Genomic DNA, 23,828 nt, shown 5'->3' on the forward strand with positions numbered 1-23,828 from the left:
ATAAATAACCTTTTCCAAACCTCTCTCATTTGGTATTTAGAGGTGAGCTTGGCAGACCTTTTCCTTTGCCTCTAAAGACAAACTCTCTGTATTTGAAATAAACTCTTACTGCATATCTTCTCAGACTAAAACTTGAAATTCCACCAAAACGGGGGATAAACTTTATAAAGATACTAAAGGCATTATTTGTCCTTCACCAACACAACTATTTACAAATGCCAACAAGCTTTTGAACAGACTGAAGACAAAAGATAGTGTTTTGCTACTTTCTTAAGTATTTCCTTGGACCATAGCATTTTACAGAATTTAATACTGCCATGGGATCCTGTTGCAGCCCAGTCATCTGCAGTCCCATGGAGCTCCACAGGGTTGCTGGAATAAGCAGTGCCTTCCCACGTCCCTGTGCCTGGGGAAGCAAAAAGCAACAGTTCTGCAATAACCTCTTGCAGCTTCCAGAAACCTTTGATTCAGGGAAAAAAAAAAAAAAAAAAAAAAAAAGCTGATGCATCATTTAGGCCTCATCTTGACTTCAGGCATACAAATAAAATAATCCCAGTGAAGTGATGTACATATTGAAATGCTTTAATAGGTTAATCTCTATACATTCCTTCTACCATCTGAGTTCTCAGAGTTTTTGTTTCAGCTTTTGGCATTGTTATGGCTTTTCCTTCTGGCTGATTGCTGCCATCAGCTGCCAAGGAAGGGGCTTAACACCATTTGAGCTGAAGACCCTGAGCTTCAGGACTACCTTCTCACATCACCCAAGCCTCCTTCAATGATGTGTTGGATTTTTTTTCATTAGTGAATTCCAGTGCAGGTGTAGCTTCTAACCTACTGTGACTACTATGTCAGGTAAACTGGCACCTTCTTCTTTGAAACAGGGACAGGTGACCCACACAGTCACATTTTTATTCAGGATGTTTTTTTGTTGATGTTCTTTTATTGACATGCTTGTGGGAGTTTATGCCAAACAGGGTTTACTAGGATGTGTGCTGCACTTCAGTTTCATTTAACAACAGTGTAAATAACCACAGAGAAGGAATTTATCAGTGCACTCCTGTGAGCTGGGAGCAACTCCTGGTGAAAGCAGTATTTGACTACTGCAAGGGAAAAAAAAAAAAAAAAAAACAAAACAAACCAAAACCAACTGCAGCAATAGGAAGGCTGTTTAATAATTCTGTCACAGAACAGGGTGTAAGCAGCTTCAGGCAGTACCTAGACAGAAGTGGGTATTACATCCACCACTCTCCCCCTCCCCTCCCCTCCCCCCCCCAATCTAATTTCACTGCAATACAGAGAATTTAACATTCAGACCACAAAAAGCCTTACCCAATGGCAAGGAGACAGCATTTCAGGAGAGTCTGGGTTAGGTGTCTGACGTGTGAATAGCCCATGTCACCTTCATCTATTTTCTGCTGTGATGTCACCGCTCTTCGCAGTTGACATAGAAATGGTTTTCTGATGCTTGTAAACCTTGTTCAGCAGTTGGGCAGTATAAAATTCGCTCCTAAAGGCATTTTGGTGGCAACTGAAGAAGTCATGTATTGCACTGCATAGGCAGCAACCTGAGGTGCAAGACTTGAGCCAAGCTGATGCTGAGCTGCACCACAGACACCAACGTCATATGAAGTCAAGCACTGTGAAGAAATAATGCCTAAATTCTGCTCTGATCTCTGACCTGCCTTCCACAAACATGGCAGTTGTCCAGAAAGGCTGTGGATGATGGGCATCTGTAAATTTGTACCAAAACTATATAAACATTAGTATTGTCCTGTTCATAATGACCCTGCTGGAAAGCATAGTAAATCTCACTATTTATGGGCTAACCTCTTCTTTAAATGCAGAGTTTCAAATGCAAAGTCTCAATGAAGTGTGAGAGCCTCTATTCAACAGAGTCTGGGATGAGCCCTAGGTTATTACAGGCACATTCTCACCTCTGTGGCCATCAGAACTAGATCAGGAGGTTCCCTGCCATCCTTTACTGCTGTAGATATGGTAAGAAGTTGCAAAATTAAATGGATGGTGTACCACGGCAAAATGTGAGCTAAAAAGTACCCGAACGTGTGGGTGGGAAGAAGAGGGAACGAGGGTTTTCCTGTGGATCAAAGTGCTCCAAAAAGCAGAGGAAAACAAATGCTGTAGCATTTCCTTGCGGCCATAACTGTTAATGAAATGCAGCACAAAAATGTCCCTGTCTCTCTTCCTAAGCGTCCCCTTGCCCACTGCAGGCAGCAGTTTGGCACCCACAAGGCTGCATGCTGCTGCAGAGCCACCCTTGGGGCCAGCAGGTCCGAACCATTTAAGTAACGCTCGCAGCCTTTCTGTGTCCCACTGCACCGCAGAGTTAACGTAAAGCCTGCTATCTTCATCTGTTCAGGCTAACAGGATTTAGATCCTCTTTTGGAGGATCCTGTTTATTTTCTCAGTATCCAGCATACACAGGATACAAATTTCTTTAGCAGTATAAAAAGCAAGAGGAGTAGGGAGTCATCCCACTTGCAGCAGCACGCTACCTCCTGTGCACCTTCAGACAGGCAATGATGATAGGACCTGCCAGTTTACAACAGATCTTTATTTTACTCATATTACAAAACATCACAGGGCTTCAGTTAAACAGTGTTCACCTGTTTCAAGTCATGAGCTTCATTTTCCCCTTTATTATAAATACTAACAAATTAACTTTATTTCCATCAGCATTACCATAAAAACTTAGTCTAACTGGACATATTTTTCAGCTATTCCCCTGATGCAAAAATCCTGAAGAATTTGAAGTAGATCTCTATATCGTATATACACTTAGTTTTATATATACATATATCAAAACTCATAATTTCTGTATATCACTCATTATCATGATCTTGCACTTAATAAATTATGTCAGCATTATGAAAATATGAACAATCATCTAGTTATTTTGCTGCTTTATGAGATATTTAATGATTGAACAGATAACTGCAAAATTACATTAATGCAATGGAAAGTCATGTACACATTCATTTAAGATTTCCACATGGACTTTTCTTATTCCAAAACTTTTTTCACATTTTAGAAGTGCTTCAGAAGCTTCCAGTTACCTCTTTCTTTGAACCCATATACGCAAAAAGTTATGATGTGCATTATGTACTATACATTACATACCATATGTAATTCTATATATATTTATGAGCCAATATATGTACCATACTTTTAATATACATAGGGTATGTAATATATATACACAGAGAGAGAGAGGTACCATAGGTGTATCATATGCATTTAGACATACAGGTGTATGCATAAACGTATGTATGGTAATTTCTTCCCTCTGATACGTATACACTGCTCTTTCTGAGAACTAGGTGCCTTCCACAGAAACCTACTGCTGTCGGCGCAATCCGTTCACTTCTGAAGACACAAGCGAACCCGTCCCCGACTCACTTAACATCAGTGAAGTTTGGCTCATGCCTCACGAACTCCAGTTCATGCTTTGAAATGGACCCATCTTGTCCTTGGGTTAAGTTTTACATCACCGAATTAAACACAGTTGGCACTGTAATGTATTTGAACAAAAAACCAAGAGCACTTCAAAAATAAAAATCACACAGCCTGATTCTCCTGCCAATGCTGGTTTTATCCCAGTGTGACTTGATTGTCTGAAGGGACTGGTGCATGCAACGAGGAACCTGTGGGTAGAGCGAGGCTGCTTGTCGTGGCTTTAGAGTGTAATTCACATAGACTCTGAGTAGGTTGAGCTGCTTATTTCGCATTTGAATTTGTAAAGGAAAGAACAGGCCTCTTAAGGAAAGATAAAAGATGGATATTCACTATAAGTAACTGCATAGATTAAACATTCTTAAGTGAAACGTGTCCACCATATAACCTTTGGGTTACATTTTTAATTTGTTAGATAAATATTTACTTACTGAATGTGTTTCTACTTCTATGGACCTGATCAACCAGGACCACTCTTATTAAAATGTTTTAGATTAATACTCTGCATATTAAAAATACATAATAAAATTCTGAAACTAGTCATTGCTAAAAAGTAGATCGTGGATTCTGCAAAGATCTGAGGCACCTGCTTAAAATTAGCATTTGAGTAGGTCCACTGACGGCCTTTACTGTGAGCGCCTAAATATTTGCAGAATCAAGACCCTTTATTATTCAAAGGTTAAATTTGGGATCTCACACCTGAGGACATGTAGTGGTTGCTACCATGAGTAATTTCCACTGAGGATGAAGTTACGCCTTACAGCAATAACCAGAGCAGACTCCCAAGGGCAAGAGACACTGACTTTACTCACGTATGAGAAGTGAAGGTGAGACTGACTCTTTAAATAGCAAAGAGCAATAATTACCAACAAACCTTCCTAAACACACTACATTCTACTTCCCAAGACAGCCAGCTTTGCATCACACATTAATAACTTAGGCATATTTTTCTCCTTAAATATATTTGTGTAACATACAAATAACAAATCTCTTCTAAAATGAAACTTGAATAAAAAATTTCTTTGAGACTGAAACGGCATACTTCAAATTTCTCCCAGAGCAATTTACTGACAGCCAGGTTGTAAACCCCAGAAAACAGGGGTCTGTTGTTAGAAATGCTGACACAGCCTCCTCTTATACTGTTGTAGTGCATCTCTGTATGGAGATGAATAGATGCACTTTTGCACACAGGTTGCCAGAAATCCTATAGCTCATTCCCTATGTGCTTGTTCTGCTGTAAGATGGTAAGTCAATTTAATTTACCAAACCTCAAAAAAAAAAAAAAAAACATAAAACTGAAACTTGTGCTTCTAGAATGCCCTAATCCTGTTTGCAAAGCACTTTCCCCATGTCACCTGGCTTTGGCATAGCTTTGCCTTCCTTATTGCATGCCTGTTGACCCATTCTGTGTCTGAAGTGTTAGCGTGTATGTGGTATAAGTGTATATATTAAGGAAAACTCTCAAAATAATTTATTTTCTGCAAATTAGATTGGTAAATTTTCTTCATCTCTAGACTACTTATTTTCATAGGGTCTATTGCTACTTTGGTTGAACCCAGTGGGGAAAGCCCCACTGAAGTCAGTGATGCAGAAGCTGTTAGACATTCAAAGTCCTCTCCAGCCAACCTCTTCGTAATTCCCTCTCTCGCAATAATTTTTAAAAATGTGCCCATTATCACCAACTGCCAATGTTAAAATTCACTCTTTTTTAATACAAATAACATTTACCACAAAAATATGAAGGGAAAAGCCATCAACTTCTTTGCAAATTTTACCTATTCATATGATACAAAAGAAAAATCCTTTGTAGTCACAAACTGTACATAGTATTTGATGAGGGACAATATATTTGTGATTTAGAGTACAAAAAAGATTGCTTCATTGGTAATTAAAATAATTATTGATGAGATGTAAGACTTTAAAATCAAGAAAGTGTGATAATTTGGCTACAGAGACAATCATTGTAATATGTCTAACACAGAGGTTTGGATAGTAGAAAGGTGAGTAGAGGGATCTGGGGAAGGAAAGACACCATCATGCAGAACAGCACTAGTTCTTGCTCAGTATACTCTTCAGGCTTCTCTCCACTGCTTCATCTAATTCTTCTTCCAGCTCTTCCTTCTTGGACATGGCCAGTTTGGACTGATAATCTTTTACTATTTGGTCTATATATGGTGCGCTCTGAGTCCCGTGCAGCATCAGCGTCCACTCCTTCAGCACGCCCCGCTGTGGCAGACTGCCGACAAACCCGACCTCCAGAGCCCAGGTGCCTTGGGGATCTTCTCCCCAAGTGTGTGTTGTCATGAAAGGCCATTTGTCAAAACCCACCTTGGAGTCATCATCCCTGGGGCGCCGACTCAGTAAAATGGACTTTGTTCCCATTGGTGAGGTCATGTTGATGTTGAGGTCACCTCGCCTAGTGGAATTCACAGTTATAACTGCTTGGACGTGTTCAAGGTATCGGACAAAGTTTTCCTTCCCCTCACAAGCGTCAGTTGTAAGTGTGAGAACCAGCTTGCCGCTTGGTGGTATCTTTCTGCAGGTCAAAAGGTAAGTAAGCAAATTAAAAGGAGCACACAACGTGGCTCATGCTAAAAGTACTAGGTTTTGGTGCCTCACAGAAAAACTTGTACTGTTTTCCCCATTAATACATGGAAAAGTAAGGAAATAATAGTTGCAAACTTAGCCAGAAAGAGAACATTCTCTTTTTGGAACATTATATCAAAACCTTAATTTGAAAATATATTATGAAATGTACACCTACACAAAGAGAGAAGGAATACAATTAAGAAGTACTTACTGCTCTTCAAGAAATATTAACGTATCTTTAATAGTTGCCTTTACTTATCACTTCTGTATCAAGAAATTGCATAATAATGTGTATATTCAGTAAAAGAACCATGAGTCATGTAAGAGAGTTACCTTAAAAGACAGCAACAAGTGGCTGCCTGGAGTCAGAGCAGCCAGTTGCACAGAATTTCAGTGCAGTCACATCAAAGCCTACATTCTTCTGATTTGGAAACCAGCACAAACACAGGATCCCTGTGTCAGGTCATTTGAAAAATATTTTTCCATGAAAATTGCAATCCTTGAACTGCTCCTGTACAGGAGCATACACACCAAGGCAAGAAGGTGCACTTGGTTTACTGAGTTGCCAAAGTGCCACACCTTGAAGTCACAAGTGTCTTGGTTATTATAATTCAGTCCTTATGAAGGCAAACACACAATTAACTGAAAGACATCGGTCCCAAGTATCAGCAGGAAGCTAGACCCACAGATGGAACACTGGCTCAGTCCTGCTGCAGTTATTTTGCAAGGACCCTGTCATCAAACAGAACCCAGATCCCTGTTTGGAGCGCACAGGGCTCCTTTGTTGGAGAGAGTTGGACACCTGAGGATGTAACGCCTGGAAGTGAATGCGCAGGAGAGAACACTACCTGTCTGGGCTGTGCAATCACCCACGGCTGTTAGTGGTCTCGCCAGCATTTGTCACCAGGATGAGTTACAGACAACAGGGAGCAACATTACCCCGGTCAGTGATCCTGGCTCCCTGCATGCTGGGGTGTGCACCCACAGTGTGGTTAAGGAAACCTGTGAGGCAGAATCGTTTCCCAGGTGTGCCTCTGAGGCTGCCAGGAAAAGGTGAGAGCATGCTGGGGGAGGGCGAGGCACATCTGTGACCCCTTGGCTCTGGCAGAAGAGGCTGGCAGCCCCACTCAGGGTCTCAGTCCAGGCCCAAAGGCACTGGTGCCTGGCCTGGGAGCAGCATCCTGCCAGCAGCCCAGGCTGCTGACGGCCTGATAAACCCCTTGGGGTCAGGATGAAACTGGAAACTACCAGTTGCCTCAGGAACTGGCTGGCAAACTACACTGGAAGTGTAAAGAAAATTCTCTGTGTCTTCACCATCAGCGTGCTGTGAACAGTGTGACGCTTTCTGCTGTCTTAAGAAGTCCTTGAAAGACAAGAATTACTGCAATCATTAAAAAAGTGAGTAAGTCACTGAAGATTCCAGTCAGCTTGTCATTACCTCTTCCAGTGGCTTCTTCCTGAATGAGAATTTGTAGTGAAATAAGAGAGTTCCTTTTAAAGGGCATTGACCACACTGCAGTCATGAATACCTTCTTTTCAAAAGAAGCGAGGACCAGCCTTTTCCCTTTGCTAATGAAACAGTGCATTCTTCAGAGACCAGTGAAAGCATTTAATTCAAGTGTAGTTTCCAGGAATTCTCGTCTTCTTGAAATGAGCTCCAGGTATTACAGCTCAGCTAATTGGCTCAGGACAGTCTCTGCCTCCCTTTCACAGACTATTGCATTCTTGGGAGTACATGCAGAGTAAAAAGACATTCAGATCCAGGTCCTCAAGGTATTTAAACACTTACCTTAAACTGAAAAACCTGTACTGTTCTGAATCTTATGGATGCCCTGGAGCAGAAGCTGGTATAACATAAATACTGTATAGCTAAAATATCTTAACATACAATTATAATATCCTCAAGATTCATTTTGTGTGCTAAAGCGCAAGGAAAATGCACTATATGCCAGCCAGAGGTGAAAGATCATCTCACGGTTGCCACATGCTTGCCGTTTCTCTGCATGGGAAGCACTGTCCTCAAAGCAATCTAAGTTCATGTTGTCTCACAGCAATCTCACACAGTGGACAAAGTTCTGTCAACTAGTGCTTCATAGCGAGAGTTATGATAAGTGCTTTACATCTCCACAAGTAAATGAAAGAGGACACCACAGTGTGAGTCTTTTCTACCTATCAACACCAAAAACCAGATAAATAAGAGCAGTGTTACTATTCCATCTGTTTTGTGGACAACCTGACAGCTGCAGACAGCTTTTCTCTCCACCTTCCTAAGTGCCACAGTGAAAAAGTTATCTCAGCAAGCTAAAACACATGAGAAAAAGTTTGCTCTGTGTCCCCCTTCCCTATTAATTAAAATCCAATATTCTCTGCTTTGCTAGACTAATTACTATAGTCCAGATGAATTTCCAAAAAGAAGCAAAAAAAACATCAGGGGTGGTGGAAAAAGCCTGACATGGAAGGAGCAGAAGAGATGGGTTTTCCACACCCTCACAGTGTACCGCTGCCCATTTGCTACATATATATCTATCTATATCTATCTATATCTAAAATATCTTCACTTTTGCATGAAGTGTAGTACCCAGTTAGAGATGAGCAGGGGGAGCTAACTGCTCTCTAGAAGCAGACTCCTGTGCTCCTGTTCCTCAACTAATGGACTATAATGTCCTAAATCATCTATGTACCTCCCTGAACCAGACAGATTCAGACTTGTCCATTTTTTTTCTTTTTGCTGACCCAACAAAAATCCCATTTCAGGGAAAGTTCCTATTGCTAACAAGTGTTTCCACATGCAGCAGAGAAATGCTGCACTTTAAATACTGATTGCTTTCAGCACACTGGATATTCTAGGCTATCAATTCTTTCCTGGCCTGTTTCTGCTAATTGACAGTCCTCCTGTGGTACACACTTCTGTATCAGTTACTCAGCTACCTCAATATATATTGAATATGTATTATATATATACAAATATCTATACTTACATAGACATACATAGAATATATATAGAAAGTGTTGCTCCAGAAAGGTGAAACTAGCAAACAAATCCAATTATCCATGGCAGAAGTGCAGTGTAGTTTTCATTTCCAAGGAATCTCTGGAGATGCTGAGACTTCGCTAGCTTTATTTACAGTGTAATTCAAAAAATGTTGATGTCACAAGTCATGATGCTTATTATCTCCTGTCAGTGACATTTTCACCAAGGTACATAAATATTACAGCAGTCCTATTAACACACAGATGTGTTAGGTAATTCTAGGGAGCACCCATACAGATTGCATACTGAGATTACACTGCAGTAGAATTCAGAGGTTTGAGTGATGATCAGCTTGGCTGAACTGTGTGCTGCAAGCACAAAGCCTGTTCTGGGCACTGCTCTCAAAGACACCAACACAAGGCAGTGTTCTTCTCAATTCCTGAGCTAGTTGGGCCATGACAGCTGTAGGAAAGCTTTACTGCAGTTCCAGACCCCTGGGCTGGAGGAAATGTACCATCGCCTCTGCTTTTCCATCTGCTTAACAGCAGAAACAGGACAGAAAAACAAAGGCAAGAGGCGGCAATACTACTGCATAGCACTCGCCTGACTCTGGCTCAGTCTCTTGCCAGAACACCTCTGGCTTCACACTGTCTCATGCATGGAACCAATGATAGAATTACAGAATGGTTTAGGTTGGAAGGGACCTCAAAGACCATCCAGTCCTACCCCGCCTGCCACAGGCAGGGACGCCTTCCACCAGCCCAGGTTGCTCAAAGCTCCATCCAACCTGCCCCCCCCAGGGAGGGGGCAACCACAGCTTCCCTGTCAAGCCTACAGAAAGAGATTTTCTCTATTCCTCTAGGGATGATCCCCATTTCAATGAAAGGGGCTGTAATAAGAGGAATGAGATTATTTGTCTGCATTTAAATTATGAATAAACTAGAGACAGCTCAAAGTTAGTTTCAGCTCTCTCTCATTTGTCTCCTACTTGTGAGCACGCGTAGGCCAGATAAATTAAAACTCAGATCTCAGCTGTGAGAACCTTGGATCCTGCAAATATAAACCCATCTGCAAGGTTGGGAACAAACGGATTCTTTGCTTGGCTGAGCTATGTGCTGGGGTAGCATACTGGTTTGCTTTCTTTTTCCAACAGAATGATGTTGCCTTCAAAAACGGCACTGAAAAGTCAAATTTCAAATGGTATAGACATAAATTGGCCATTATTAGGTTAGCATTTCCATTAATTATATTAAACTATAGCTGTTGCAGTCAATTAGTATCAATTCATTCACTTGTTGACTCATTCACTTCAGCACATGAAGGTAAATCAGAAAATAATTTGACTACCTAGCCTGCAATTAAAGATTTAAAGAACATAAACACAATTAAATGTTGTAGTGTTCAAACTGCATCACTGATACCTGTAGATGATTGTTTCAGTCTTCTGGAGATAAAATTGTCTGCTGGAATATGTCACAACGAGACACAACCTGGCTGACACATATTTCATGTGGCAGCAGTTTATGTAATTTACAGCACCAGTTTCCCAGATTTTTAATTGTACACAGGCTCTTTAGTCACAGAAACTTAGGCACAAACATACCTGTAAGTACCTAAGAGAAATGGATGTTGCTATTAATACTACTGGCACTAGCAATGATGATACAGATGAGCTGTAGAATCCATTCCTCCAGCAAACCAGGAACTGAAAGATCACGTAGTTTATTTTATCAACTTATTGAAGTATCTAGAATGCTACTGGTAATGGTTGGCTTTCTCAGAAAAAAATTTTCAATATATTTTTTTTACTACCTATGTCTTTGTCAACCTATTTGCAAGCTTGTGGTCTCCGAAATGCCTGGAAGCAGCCAAACACACAGACTAGACCCATTCACTTACTCAGGTTCCTGTATTGACCCTCCAACACAATGGAATCTCTCTGGAACAGTCTTCCAGTCTTTCGCCATCTTAACCATTGCTCCTGCATCTAGGACACCATAGCCAAACAAATGGTTGAACTCCAGCCCAACACCATTTCTACGCCATTGATGAACCTCATCGTGAAGCTGGTTTCTCTTTGAGGTGAGCACTGTCAGATGCTGCATGTCTCTCCACGTCAGGTCCAAGCTGTGGAAGACCAACATGGAAAACAAACAGTACATTATTTCCAAGCAGATATTAAAGAAAGTGTGCTTGAGTAAGGCTTTTGGTAAAATTTGCTTCTATGAATCATACAGAAATTGTATCTATACACATATCGATAGCTTCCGTTAATCTCAGTGGGAACAAGAATAGGTTTTAATTGTATAGTACTTCTGCAAAATATATTCCCCAAAATTGCAAAATCATTTCTGATTGTTTCCCTGTTCTTAGAAACAATTGCTTTCAAATACACATTATATATCCACCATGCAATCTTTAAGCTAATAAGTAGAATATTACACCAGATGCTGAAAAGAATACAAAAAGAAAAGGATGATGACAGAATTTCACCTAGCCTTCCTCTTAAATCTTGCCCTCTTTTACTTGTCTGCCCCTCCCACTTTTCCCATGGACTTTCCAAGGTTCACTCAGAGAAGTCCTGTTCTGATGAAGCTGATGAGCTATAACAATCAAGGTCTTAGTAATTTTGGTAGTCTGGGAATATGGATATGCGGGCTGTGGGTGGCTGTAGGCTTGTATTATGAGGTATGGTAGAGGTCTGTCACCCCCATACTAGCATGGATGGATGCAGTGAAGTAACATTTGTCTAGATCCGATGATCGTTTTTCATCATCAGCTCTTGTCTTCCTAGATTTGCAGTGATTATGATGACAGGAATGGCACTTCTAAGTTATTATTCTGGAAGCTTTAGAACTGACATTCTAATTCTATATAACTAAAGCTATTCCAGTTGTTTTATGATGAACTCTTTCAACATTAGAGTATGTCTGATTCAAACCATCCACCTAAACCAATCCACTTTTCAGCTTTCTGTGCCCCAAGTAATAAGCATGTGTCCACGCTGAATGTACACCAGAATAGCCTATTACTGTAATTTTTCCAAGGTGACACAAGATAGCTGAAAACCAGATAACACTAGCATCATTCTTATTGAAACCTTTTAAGAGCTGCTCCGTATCTTAAAATTATACTTTCCATTCCACAGATTGGTCTGGTTTTAGAGACATGTCAGACATATCTTGTATATGACCTGAGAGACATATTCCAGGCAGCAGTCATCTGCATGCGAAATCATTAGCCATTTCTGTGAAGGCTAGTGTAGCTCATCCAGGGTACTTCTGCACACTAAAACAGAGGTTTAATAAACAGCCTGGAAGGAGACAGGAGACACTGACCGTTCTTTCTATCTTCCCTCTGTCCCCTCGCCCTTGTTCTCAGTAAAGGCTAGAAACCCAACTGCAAACCAAGGGTATTAGTTTAATTTCTACTTGTCAGAGTTTGGCAAGAGTAATTCCAGTCTTCGTGGATAGCCTAAATGAAGAATGGTAATTATTACTGAGATATTAAGGTTGTAGTCCAGTTTAAACATGCAGTGGTCAGAAAATTCATTAAATCCTTATATTTTTATGGCCATAATTATCTATTACATCGTGGCTGTCCCACTGAATGAATTTGATTTTAGAAGGACTGATCACCCAAAGTTAGAACACTTGGCATGTATATTTTACGCATATAAAACCTGAAAAATTAGACTTGGCCCAAGTCATGCTCTGAGCACAACAATCATTGCTCTGCTAATCATAGTAAACTTGTCTCCTCTGCCAAATCTTCAGTCTTCTGCATACTGTTGAAGAAAACTATGTACATATTGCTCACTTCATGCCAGAGTTACAACAACTGAAGCTGTATACTTGAGCAAATATTGTCTCACTTCATAAAATAATTTAACACAAAGTAAAAAGGTGGTATAGGTTATTGTAAGGAAAATTCTTCCTAATCATTAGTGAAGAAGATAAAGAAGCAAGATATGCAAGACCTCCAATGTCATGAATTGCATGGAGTTGGTAAACAGACAATGGATATTTATTGTTTCACATTCAGAGCAATTATGTAGCATGGAAGCAAATTACCAGCAATGGTTTAAGAAAAAAACAAAGGAAACATTCCCCATCCCCAAAACCTGTTACTACTGTGGAACTGATGCCACTGGATGATACAGGCGCCAAATACAGACAAGTTGAAAAAGAGACAAATTCAAGGAACATAAATCTGCCCATGGCTATTGAACAGGATAGGCTGACTGCCCTCTCTCCAAACCACTGATTGCCAAAGCTGTTGTTGAAAGATTGCTCTTAATCCCTGTTTGTTGTGCTCTTCCCTAAGCATCTGTCACTGTAGACAGTACGTAGCACAAGATCAACTCCTGTCTGATACTACAGGTTTGTTCTTATGTTTCTGTAGGCTGGGCGTTTCACACTGGCTAGGTGGTGAAATGAAATCTCTCCCTACAAACAGTACTGGAGAAGACAAACCTCTGGAAGCAGTGGATGGGAGGTCACAAACAGAGCGAGTCAGTCAAAATGCATCTGCTCTATGGCTGACCTATAGCTTTGGCAAGACTTTTGCTCCATCTGTAAGTTACCATGCATGCCACTACTGTAGCAGGCAGCTTGTCTGCTGTTTGTTCTAGCCCCGTGTCACAGACAGCCAACTTATATGGTGAATAACATTAAACAAACGCAGGCCCCCTCCTCTCTAGAGCTCAGAAGGAATTTATCAACAGCATACTTAGCCTCCAGGGCCAAGGCAAACACTCCGGCTGCTTCAGGGGCAGCTGCAGATGTTCCTGAGTGACGCAGGGTGCAGTTGCCATACAAATCCGTTGTAGCCTGCAATGATATTAGACGTAATTAATGAAACCAGCTAGTCCATTTTCCTTGCAGCTACAGACTCAGAAAAACACAAAGTAGAGTTTGTGCCCTTGCTCTTTACAGTAATTGTGTGTTTGTTCCTAGGATCTGTTTTCTTCTTTAGAATAGTGTATCAATTTAAAGACACAGTGAGTGCATAGTTACAGAAGGTGTGAATGCAAGAATAAATCATGATGTAGTAAACCAATGTTCATTACCACTTAGAACTCATGAACTCATATAGATAGCATTTATTTCCTATAAACACAGTTTAACCAAATGCCTTAAATTCCCTTATGGTTATCAGAAGTATTTCAAACTAGAATTCTTAACAGTATTGAGCTTTCTAACATTTGTGCAGCTCCAGAACCAAGAGCAGTACTAGGCTGCTATCTTTTATGCAGATTAGTCACTAGAAGAGACCAGAAGGAAAACTTAGAAATATATTTTATGGCAATAATTGCAAGATCATCTCGGCTGGTATCAACACAGATCTGAAATCAAGACAGAAAACAGTATTTTTCCATCTGCTACTGCATGTAGGCATTTAGGATTATACAATGTGTCTTTGAGGTTTGAGACAGGGCCATGGAAAATGCATAACAGCCTTTGGCAAAAACTAACCTTGAGTTACCACACCTGAATTTTCCACTGTGTGAATTAGGCATGTCCTGGGTAGCCTGAAGGTGCTGAAGAGCAGTGATCAGTACAGTGGAAGAGAATCCAAATTATACTTGAACAGAAACTGTGTATTTTCCAGTTGTAGGTATGGCCCTGTAGGGGCCTTGAGTATGATGCTCTGCACTGCTCAATAGGAGACTGAGGGTGATCTGAACCCCCACGTTTCCTCTGTGGGTGGCTGAATGTCCTTCTGCTCTGTGCAGCTTGTAGTGCAGCAGAAGTCTTGTTCATGACTGCTGTGCCAGGACAAGTAAGTATGATCTCAGATGCTGACACTTTTCATCTAGATTTTTACAGAGACCTTTTGTCACACTGTCCTCTGGAATGCAACTGAACTTCTAAATCTGATTTCTGATAAGGAAAGCACGAACTATACAGAGCTCTAAGAGGTGGAAGATCATTGCTGTTCTCAGTATTAATCCCACATCTCCTCAGCTGACTGTTTTGACACCATCATTTACTGCAGGTAAGAAAATACACATCTCAACCAAGAACCGTCTGCTGCTCTAAAGTAGGCAGAGTTGTAATAGATCATGGGAGTGCACAAACATAGCAGCAGCAGCACAATAACATCTGGACTCACCACACCAGCCTCCGGATTTCTCTTCCTCCCATTACTAAAGGTGGAGGCTAAGGTTGAAGAGCAGCTTTCATCATACAGAGCTGTCCGTCCATCATTTATAGCAGAATTGATGGAGATTGTCCACATGCTCGATGCATAACCATCACAGTTACAGTCATCGTAGCTGCCCCCATCTCCAGAGGCCCAGACATAGATGCTTCCTTTGCCACCCCGGCCCTGTGAAAGGGGAAAATCAACCCTCTTGGGTTAAATTGCAAGTAGGAGACAGTAGCTACTTTAAACTGCACATCTAATTGCAAAGCTAGGCATCTATAAAGAAGAAAACTGGTCCAAACAAAATATACATCAACTCTAAGCTGAAATAATATGGACTTCTGCAGGTTATTAAATCCAGTTAACTGGCAGTCACAGCCAGTTCTGCAACATTGTGTACACAGAGCATTTCCATTTATCTCCTGTTTTGCTTGACACCCTGAAGGCAACTGTGCCAGATGCTAAGACACTTTATGGATTCATTAGCACTTATGCAAGGTCTAAGTGCTATGAGGAAAGCGTTCTTTTAAAAGGGATATAGGTCATCTCACACACTGGGTTTGTAAGATCTAATTAGGTTCAGACTAAAAAACTCTGTAAAACCGGCACCCTTTTTTCTCAATAGATTTTTCTCCAAAGGTATCACTGACTCAGCCAACTTCCACTACTAAGCAGAAAATAAAGTTGGGAGACCATATAAATCATCTACAGAAAGACGGTCTACCAATTACACCGAGAAGGCGAGAGGTAGACAGGAGAATGAAGTTGAAGAGCAGCTGTAAAGGTTTCCCATTAGTTAAAGGAAGGAAATCCATATCGTGTCCCCATCTTCCAGACAGGCAAGGAGTGGAGAAAGATCAGCTCAGCTCCTTCTTCTCATTCCATACTAAGAAACTAGTAGGGGCTGCCTGAAAGAGGGTTAGACCTGAGAACCCTGACACTTGGGGAAAGATCAGTGCTACTGAACCCAAAGCTCAGATCTCCCACTGATTCCAGCACAGCCACCATTTCTCTGTGTTTAGTCCAATCCAAGCCAACATTTACTTCCAACTGTGTCAGAAGGGTGCAAGGCCTCAATTTAACATACTGTTTATATACACTAGGCAGAAGATTAAGAAAATCTCTTCTGGTGTCTTCATTGTTCAGTATGAAATAGAAGTTAAAGAATATACAAACATAGCAACCTACAATTGTATTTTAATAGGGAATCTTTTCTGTCAGGAATTTAAATCAAATCTGAGCTCCCAGCAGTAGCTTCTATTTTTCATCATGCCCCACTGAACAGAGCAATCTCATTATTTCAAGCACGTCAGTGAGTTGCATTATAATCTACTGACTTGCACAGCAGGTTTGCTGTCACTGGGGTATATAACATCTCAGGACATATATTTTCATAATAAAGATGATGACTATGAAAAAGCTTATTGAAATCCACCTAAGAACTCCCAAAATATCTGAGATCAATTATTCAAGTTTTAAGGGAGGAGGATACTGTTGTAAAAATATATACTCTAAGAACAAAATAATTTCAGCAAGTTATTAATAAAAACCCAAACCAAAACAAAAAAATCAGCTTAACAAGAATAGTTACGCCTTTTTTCCCTTTGACTGTTTCCAAATTCCACATTTTGCTCTGACTGCTGTTAGACTCCAGGGACCAAACCTGGACCCTGGACTCACTTCAGAGGCTACATCCCAAGCTTGCCACCGTGCCCACATACACCATCACACCACCTTGCCGCCATCTGCCTCCTTTGGCCAGCCTCTGCCGCAGCTCAAGCACATCTCTCTGTCCCCAGAAGGGAGGCTGCTGCCCAGAGCAGAGGTAGGCGACTGCTGGTGCCAGGAATAGAACATTTGGCATGTACAGAGGACATTTGGCATGTACAAACCCATTCTTAAACAACCTTTTCCTTCCAGCCATTTTAAAGGGAGAGAAAACACTTCATGTGATAAATTCACAAAAGTAGCTTGGTACCTCTGCAACGTTCAACCTCTGCTTGGCAAGTTGTTCCACACTGTCAAAACTGGGTATTGCTGTGAATCATTTCAATCCACAGGCATGATTTGTGGCAAAATGGCAGAAAACAGATGTAACAGATTGCTGGTGGGAAGCAAGGCTCAAGTTTGTTTTGAGGAGTTAGCCTGCGGAGTGCTGCTGGGGGATGGGTTTCTATATGTAATTACTCTAAGGTGAGAATGGCCTCAAGGATATCACTCTCATGAGAGTCAAATCCACAAGTGTGGCTTAGTATTAAAATCCATAATTCATCTCTTAATACTCTAATTTCAATTGCTGTTCCTTCTTAGCTATGACTGGAAAGAGGAGCAAAGACTACTGGAATAAGCAGATAGCAGCCCAAGTGCATTACTGCAGTGATGCTTAGGACTTACTGCTTACATTTCCCACAGCCAGACTTGCAGCAGCTGGATAGTTTGCACAGGCAAACTGGTGGCTGTCCTCAGGCATTGTGTCATTTACCAGGCAGAAATTCATGGCTTCAGGGGAAGTAAATTTCAATTCTCTGGATGGTAGTAGTCTAAACCAGAAAAATCCCAGTTGGGTCAACTAAGTGCTGTACTTAAAGCCAACTGAAATCTCTTGTTTGCATCTCAACCTTATACGAACCTAAAAAAATTCAGTGGTGTCACTCAATTTAGGCTGCTGTAAAATTTAAGCCACAAACGACTGAGAAGGTGGTAGTAATATACACTACAAACACCAGAGGGAGCCTGAAGGAAGAAGAGAGACCATTAAGATAATGAGATACATTCTAAAGAGCTTTCCTACAGAATCCTCTTGAAACCTGCTCATTTCCTCCCACAGCGATGCACAGCGTGGCACCCACACCTCTGAGCCATCTGAAGCTATACCTCACTCAGAGCTGAAAATGGGTCTTGGTGCATTTAGTACTAGCCCAAGAGAGGCTCACCTCTTAATTCAGGCTAAACCAGAATTACATCGCAGGCGAGGCTATATGCTTAGAAAGTCAGAGACAGCTACTGAGAAGCTCTCTTTGTGGAAACAGCAGGTTTTCTATTTCCAGTGTCCTTTGTGGCATATTTTGCTATCAGTAAAAAATATCCCTGAGAAATTTTCTTACTCCTTTTCTCATCTTCTAAAGAGCATAATCCCAGAAAAACCCATCTTTACTAAACTACCTTGCAAAAGTGAGTTGGCAGGGGACTGCAGCCTAATTCATTTTATGTAGCTTCAGGCACATCCTGAACTCTTTTTTTTTTTTCGTTGTTATTGTGTTCATTCATCATGTTTGCTGTGCTAGTGCCTAAGCCAGTGTTTCTCAAGGTTTTGACTGCTGGATCACACTTTCCAGATAAAAATGGGTGGTATTTGACAAATAAATCTCCTCCAGCTTCCCTGAGCTTTCCACCAAGGCTGGTAAGAGCCTGTGTGAATAACAGCTGGACCTCTGCAATGGCTTCTCTAGTTCACACACTCCTGCCTGGCCACTGGGGTTGCTGAAGATGGTGGAAGGACATCGTGGCTTAACCCCAGCCGGTAACTCAGCCCCACGGAGCCACTTGCTCACTTCCCCCAGGTTGGATGGGGGAGAGAATCAGAAAAGCAGTGAGGAAAACTTATGGGTTGAGATAAAGCCAGTTTAGTAAGTAAAGCAAAAGCTGTGTATGTAAAGCAAAGCAGAACAAGGAGTTAATTAGCCACCTTCTCTCGGCAGGCAGGTGCTCAGCCATCCCCAATAGAGCCAGGCTCCATCACACTTAATGGTGACTTGGGAAGACAAATGCTGAACATTCTCCCCCGCCCCCCGTTTCATCCTTCTGTACAGACATAACAGTCTTCACAGCATATTTCTGATGCCCTTTGGCTTTGGCCTAATCCTTCAGTCATAGATCAGGACTAACAGTTTGCAACCAGTACAAGCTAAAAACAAAGAATGGACTCCTGCCCTGAAAAGCCAAGTACCAGGGAACAACAGCATCAGGACACCAGCAGGCAGACATGCTCAGGATAAGAAGGGAAAAACGCAGCACTTGACTGTGAGGAGGTATTTTTTCTTAGGCACAGTGAAAAGGTATTTCAGGATAAGGACAGCCAAATAGTTTGCTGATATTTATGAACTGTCTCATTTCTAAGGAAGAAAATGCAGATGGAGCACTTTTGAAAAAAAAATATGAAAAATTACAGAACTGGAAATTGCTTTTTGTAACAAATGTTACAGAAAGCACATATTATTTTATAAGCATCTTTCTTTTTGTGTGACATATGGTAGTTATTTTGTAATTCTTCCCCTTAAGAAAAAAGAAGTGTTTCAGCACCTTCTATATAATTTAAAAGCAATTTATGTGCCTACTATGGTAAGAGATAGGCTGGTTGGTATTCCAGGGAAAGCGAAAAATTCTACACCTTTTTCAAGCTGTAGACATGGGTCCTACTGACATATGAATAGGACTCAGTTTACATCTCCTATTAACTGTGACTGTATTTTCCTCTGAAAAGAGCGTTTCTTTCTCTTTGGAACTGAATTATTTGAAAATCCTTACATGTTTTGTAATTTAAAACTGCATCCTTTAGTAATGATTGCTAATTATCTCAGAAAGCATAGTTCACAGCCCAGGCAGACAACACTAAATTGCCATTGTACCCCCAGGCTGGGGCACACCAAGGCAAGGACAGTGAAAGAGCTGTGGGACCATTCACCCACTGTCATGACTTGGTGGGGAGCACTGGGCTGGTGTCTCAAGACATCCAGGAGCCTACACAAAGACCTTGCTCTGCCTTGGTCTCCCCACCACTCCTGCGCACAAGCAGTCCAACTATGTGGCATAAGCCATCTGGAGGCAGCAAGTCCTGGGCATCGCTGAACTGCTGCTCATATTTTGCACTGCCAGGGTTTTTCTGGAGCCTGCCTGCCTGTTCCTGCAACCCTGACACAGTGCCAGCTGGACAGCCCATTGAGCCCCCACGCTCCTGGCTCTTCCAGCTACCTCTGCATCTGCCAGGCTGGTTTGCTCAGAGCAATCTGGTAGCCTGTGACTTTCTGGATCCCTCTGCTCCTTTCCTATAGCAATTTCCTGGGGAGTGATAAAATCTAAAGCAAAATCTTAAGGCAAAAGCACATGCCAGCCAAGTAATCTCAATTGAACCACACAGACACCAAAGTTTAAAGTGGGAAACATATTCGAATTGCCAAAGTTCGCCACTGTATAGGTTCAGGGAGACAGCTGTCTTGTTGGAGCAGAATGCCTTAGCACTTCTCCCATGACCAGCTCTTTCTGAAAGCCTGGAGCTGCAGTACAAGGCTCCTGGAAAAGCCCAGGACATCTGGCCTGCCCAGAACACCCACAAGTTGTGGAGTTCAGCACAAAAAACCAGCAGCTGGGTTATCCTACTCTAATTCACCACTGCTGAAGGTGGTATCCCTTTGCTGTTGGCCTGTCTAACCCTCTGGCATTCAATGGGGAAGGAGGAAAGGCTGTTCTGGCAGAAGTATGAACTCAGCTACACACTTGGCTGTTATGCAGAGGACGATCATCACTTAGAATCATGTTTCAGTCATGCTTCTCCTGGTTTTGTCCCTTTCATATTTTGTTGCCTTCAATACCTGTCTGTCTGATTCCTCCCAGCAGATTTCTGAAACTATCTGGGTCAAGTAATAATCATCCACGTACAAGAGACTGCTGCATACAAGATTCTCAAAGAACTAGGCCCTGTGATTGTTAAACCTTAACAAAAGGCTTTCTGTAACTTATTCTAGACTTGGTCATAGAAGAGTACTGAACTCCCATCCACCAATCGCCAATTAATTGCGTAATTGTTAATACCTCCTTTGGCTAAAAATAACTTGAGCCATTTTCTATGTCTAAACTACTGTTGAAACTGGATGGACTTCTGTTAGCCAAGAGAAATGAATGGAAAATTATACATTTGGTGAAGAGAGACAGCATTAGGTTTCAATTAGAGTTCAGTTCAGCAGGGAAACCAGGGAAGGAACTTTGAAATGCTGAGAAAAAACCTTTTAATTATCCATTTCCTTTTTTGTTGAATCCTGGGCTGTGTACCACAAGTGATAATGCATTACTCCAGTCCAGCAATTCTGCAGGTGTAATTCTGGTATTGATAATATTTGCAAAAATCGATCCTATATTTCTAATCTAGATGATCACTGAGAAAAAGATTATAAATACCCAATTTACTTTTTATCAGTGATGATGCTAGTTTCTTCGCCCAGAACTCACAACTGGTATGATGAACCCCGGCCTCACAGCTTCACCCGTGGCTCTTGCAACACTGTGCAAAGGTTACTGGCTTGTAGCACTAGCCTTGCTGGGAAGCAAAAGCACATAGCTCTTGAGTTGCGGCACAGAGATTAGGCAAATACACTTCTGGGGTCAGAGTGAGGCAGCAAAATCTACATTTTGAGGTTACATTATTGTCGTGTTTCCTTAGAAAATTTACATGTTAATAAAATCTTGTTTCCTTAGTAATTTGCATGTTAATAAAAAAAATATTTACATGTGGAGCTTACAAATATTGCCATGTTGGCCCAACCTATTGATACATCAGTTTTCTGCTCCTTATGTGACAGTCTTCTGACTCTTTGTAAAGGGGAGTATTTCACCCTGTCACAGGCCCACGCAAAGCACAAAGCTATGACAGCCACGGTCCTGAATTGACTAAGACATCCCTGAGGAGGCCAGTATCACAACAGAAGTCAGTAGCGTAGGGGTTTTGCCCCTGTCCTGTCCTCAGAGGCACGTGCCCATTCCCCCATCTGTGGCAGGAAAGCGGACAGTCACTGACCGATCTCCAAACCTGAGTCATGTACTCAGTGAAAGGTCGTGTATCCCATCACCAGGTCAGAAAAGCTGGTCATGCTGTTTTACAAAAGCCTGAAAATATTCCGTCAGGTGACTTCAGAATTCAAAGCAGATATAACATACTTTAATAAGGTTTGATTTTAGCTTACATAAGTAAGACAAGGCATGAAATTATAATGCATATTACAGACATAATAGCAGTACTCCCAAGTTATAAAGAAGCTTGTAAGGCTTCCTCAGAAATGGTGTAATCAGATGGTTGCCAGATCATAAACTAACTTCCCTATCTTCACTTGGCTGTTGAGCAAATATAACGATGTCAGAGGTATCTAACTGCATATACTTTATTAACATGCTATCTTCAGCATATTTCAAAGAATAATAATGCAATGTCTATAGACTTAGAGAGCAGCAAACGAGAAATATTTCCTTTCATATTTAACACTGTCCTTTCTTCTTTCATTGGTGAGCCCAATTACAGAGCCATGATGAGACTATAAATTCTTATTACTGCTCTCCTGGCAATTTGTACTTGTGCAGCATTTTCTTAGGTAGAGCCATATTATGGAAGCAATAACATTTTCACCAGCACAAGCACAAATGGATCATGTCTTATATATTCTGGCTGAGCTGGCAAAGTCTCAAGAAATTAATTCAGTCCATGAGCAACTCCTCACAACCTCCTAATATAAAAACCTACATCATAAAAATGCAGTAGATAGAGACCAGCTTAGCTTGATTACTTCTTTTTACTGCCTTAAATTCCAATAGCTGAAGCTGGAAAGAACTGGACTCATGAAATGGCAAATAAGAAATGCTTACTGGATTAAAGACAGGATGCACCATAAAACATGGGTGGAATTAGTTCTTAAACTAGTTACTGTTTCCTGTTTAAGATGACTGCTGATACAATTCTTGATGCAAGGTACCAGAGAACAAAAAGTCTGTATTTAGAGTTGTGCTGTCAGAGGAATCCCAGCTAACATCCCTACCTCCCCCTCCAAAAGTGGGTAAGCACAGGTCAGACAAGGGATATGTGAATCACATAGCATTGATTCATCCAGCCATACTATATATAAAATGCTACTACTGGCTCACTCCCCCCTTCTCTCAAATGAGAGTACCTCTCAATCAGATGAGATAGCTAGCTGTGCTCAACACTGCCAGGCTGCTTGTTCCTAAGTCCATCATCCTGGTTTCTTGCTCTGCTCTGAATTTTAGTCTGTATTTCTGCACCTGCAGTAAAATCCCTCCACTGATCATCAAAGAAATATATCTGCAGATATGTGACGGAATGATTAGGAGTGATAAAACATATCAGAAGCCTGGTCTTGGTGCAGGACTAAGATATCTCAGGTCAGCCCAGAACAATGTTAGGTTGGTGATTTACTGAGACTATAAAGAAACATATACCTTTTCTCCCTAGATCCCATAACCTGCTGCTGATCATACATGTGACTTGGACAGAGTCTAGAGGCCAGATAATAAAGTCTCATTAAGGGTATCCACTTTTTGCTCATGGCAAGTGCGTTTAAAGAGAGAGCACCCAGCAGAGTGTGTTCTCTGGATCTCTCTTTCACCAGACAGAACATGATTTGGCCCTTAGCTGGTTGTGGACTACCCTAATGGGTATGTGACTCGGGCACAGCCTAGCACAGTCTGCTGTTACATCTGGCAGCCAGCATTAGATGCCTCACAGCAAAGGGCGAATGCAAGATGCCCTCATTAGGCAGGTACTGAATACTCACAAGTTTCAATCTAGTCTTTAAAAATTAGAAGTTGCATTAAGACCTTTCCAATTACATCCCAAATATGTCTTTTTTAGCAGCTGGAATTTGCATTAGGT

At 41.3% G+C, this 23,828-nt stretch overlaps 1 protein-coding gene across 1 annotated transcript in view; it reads right to left on the minus strand.

The window, feature by feature from the left end:
* Positions 1-2,551: 2,551 nt before the first annotated feature.
* PCSK2 (proprotein convertase subtilisin/kexin type 2) overlaps positions 2,552-23,828 on the minus strand; it is a 107,089-nt gene continuing 85,812 nt past the window's right edge. Inside the window, exons 9-12 of the mRNA XM_032986961.2 lie at positions 15,149-15,364; positions 13,763-13,863; positions 10,931-11,158; positions 2,552-6,007 (exon numbers count right to left, since the gene is read on the minus strand). Of these exons, the coding sequence (XP_032842852.1) occupies positions 5,521-6,007; positions 10,931-11,158; positions 13,763-13,863; positions 15,149-15,364 (1,032 nt within the window). The 3' untranslated portion in view covers positions 2,552-5,520. The remainder of the gene's footprint in view (positions 6,008-10,930; positions 11,159-13,762; positions 13,864-15,148; positions 15,365-23,828) is intronic.

Source organism: Tyto alba, unplaced genomic scaffold (genome assembly GCF_018691265.1).
Source record: "Tyto alba isolate M040663 unplaced genomic scaffold, T.alba_DEE_v4.0 Super-Scaffold_22, whole genome shotgun sequence".
NCBI classification, from domain to species: domain Eukaryota; kingdom Metazoa; phylum Chordata; class Aves; order Strigiformes; family Tytonidae; genus Tyto; species Tyto alba.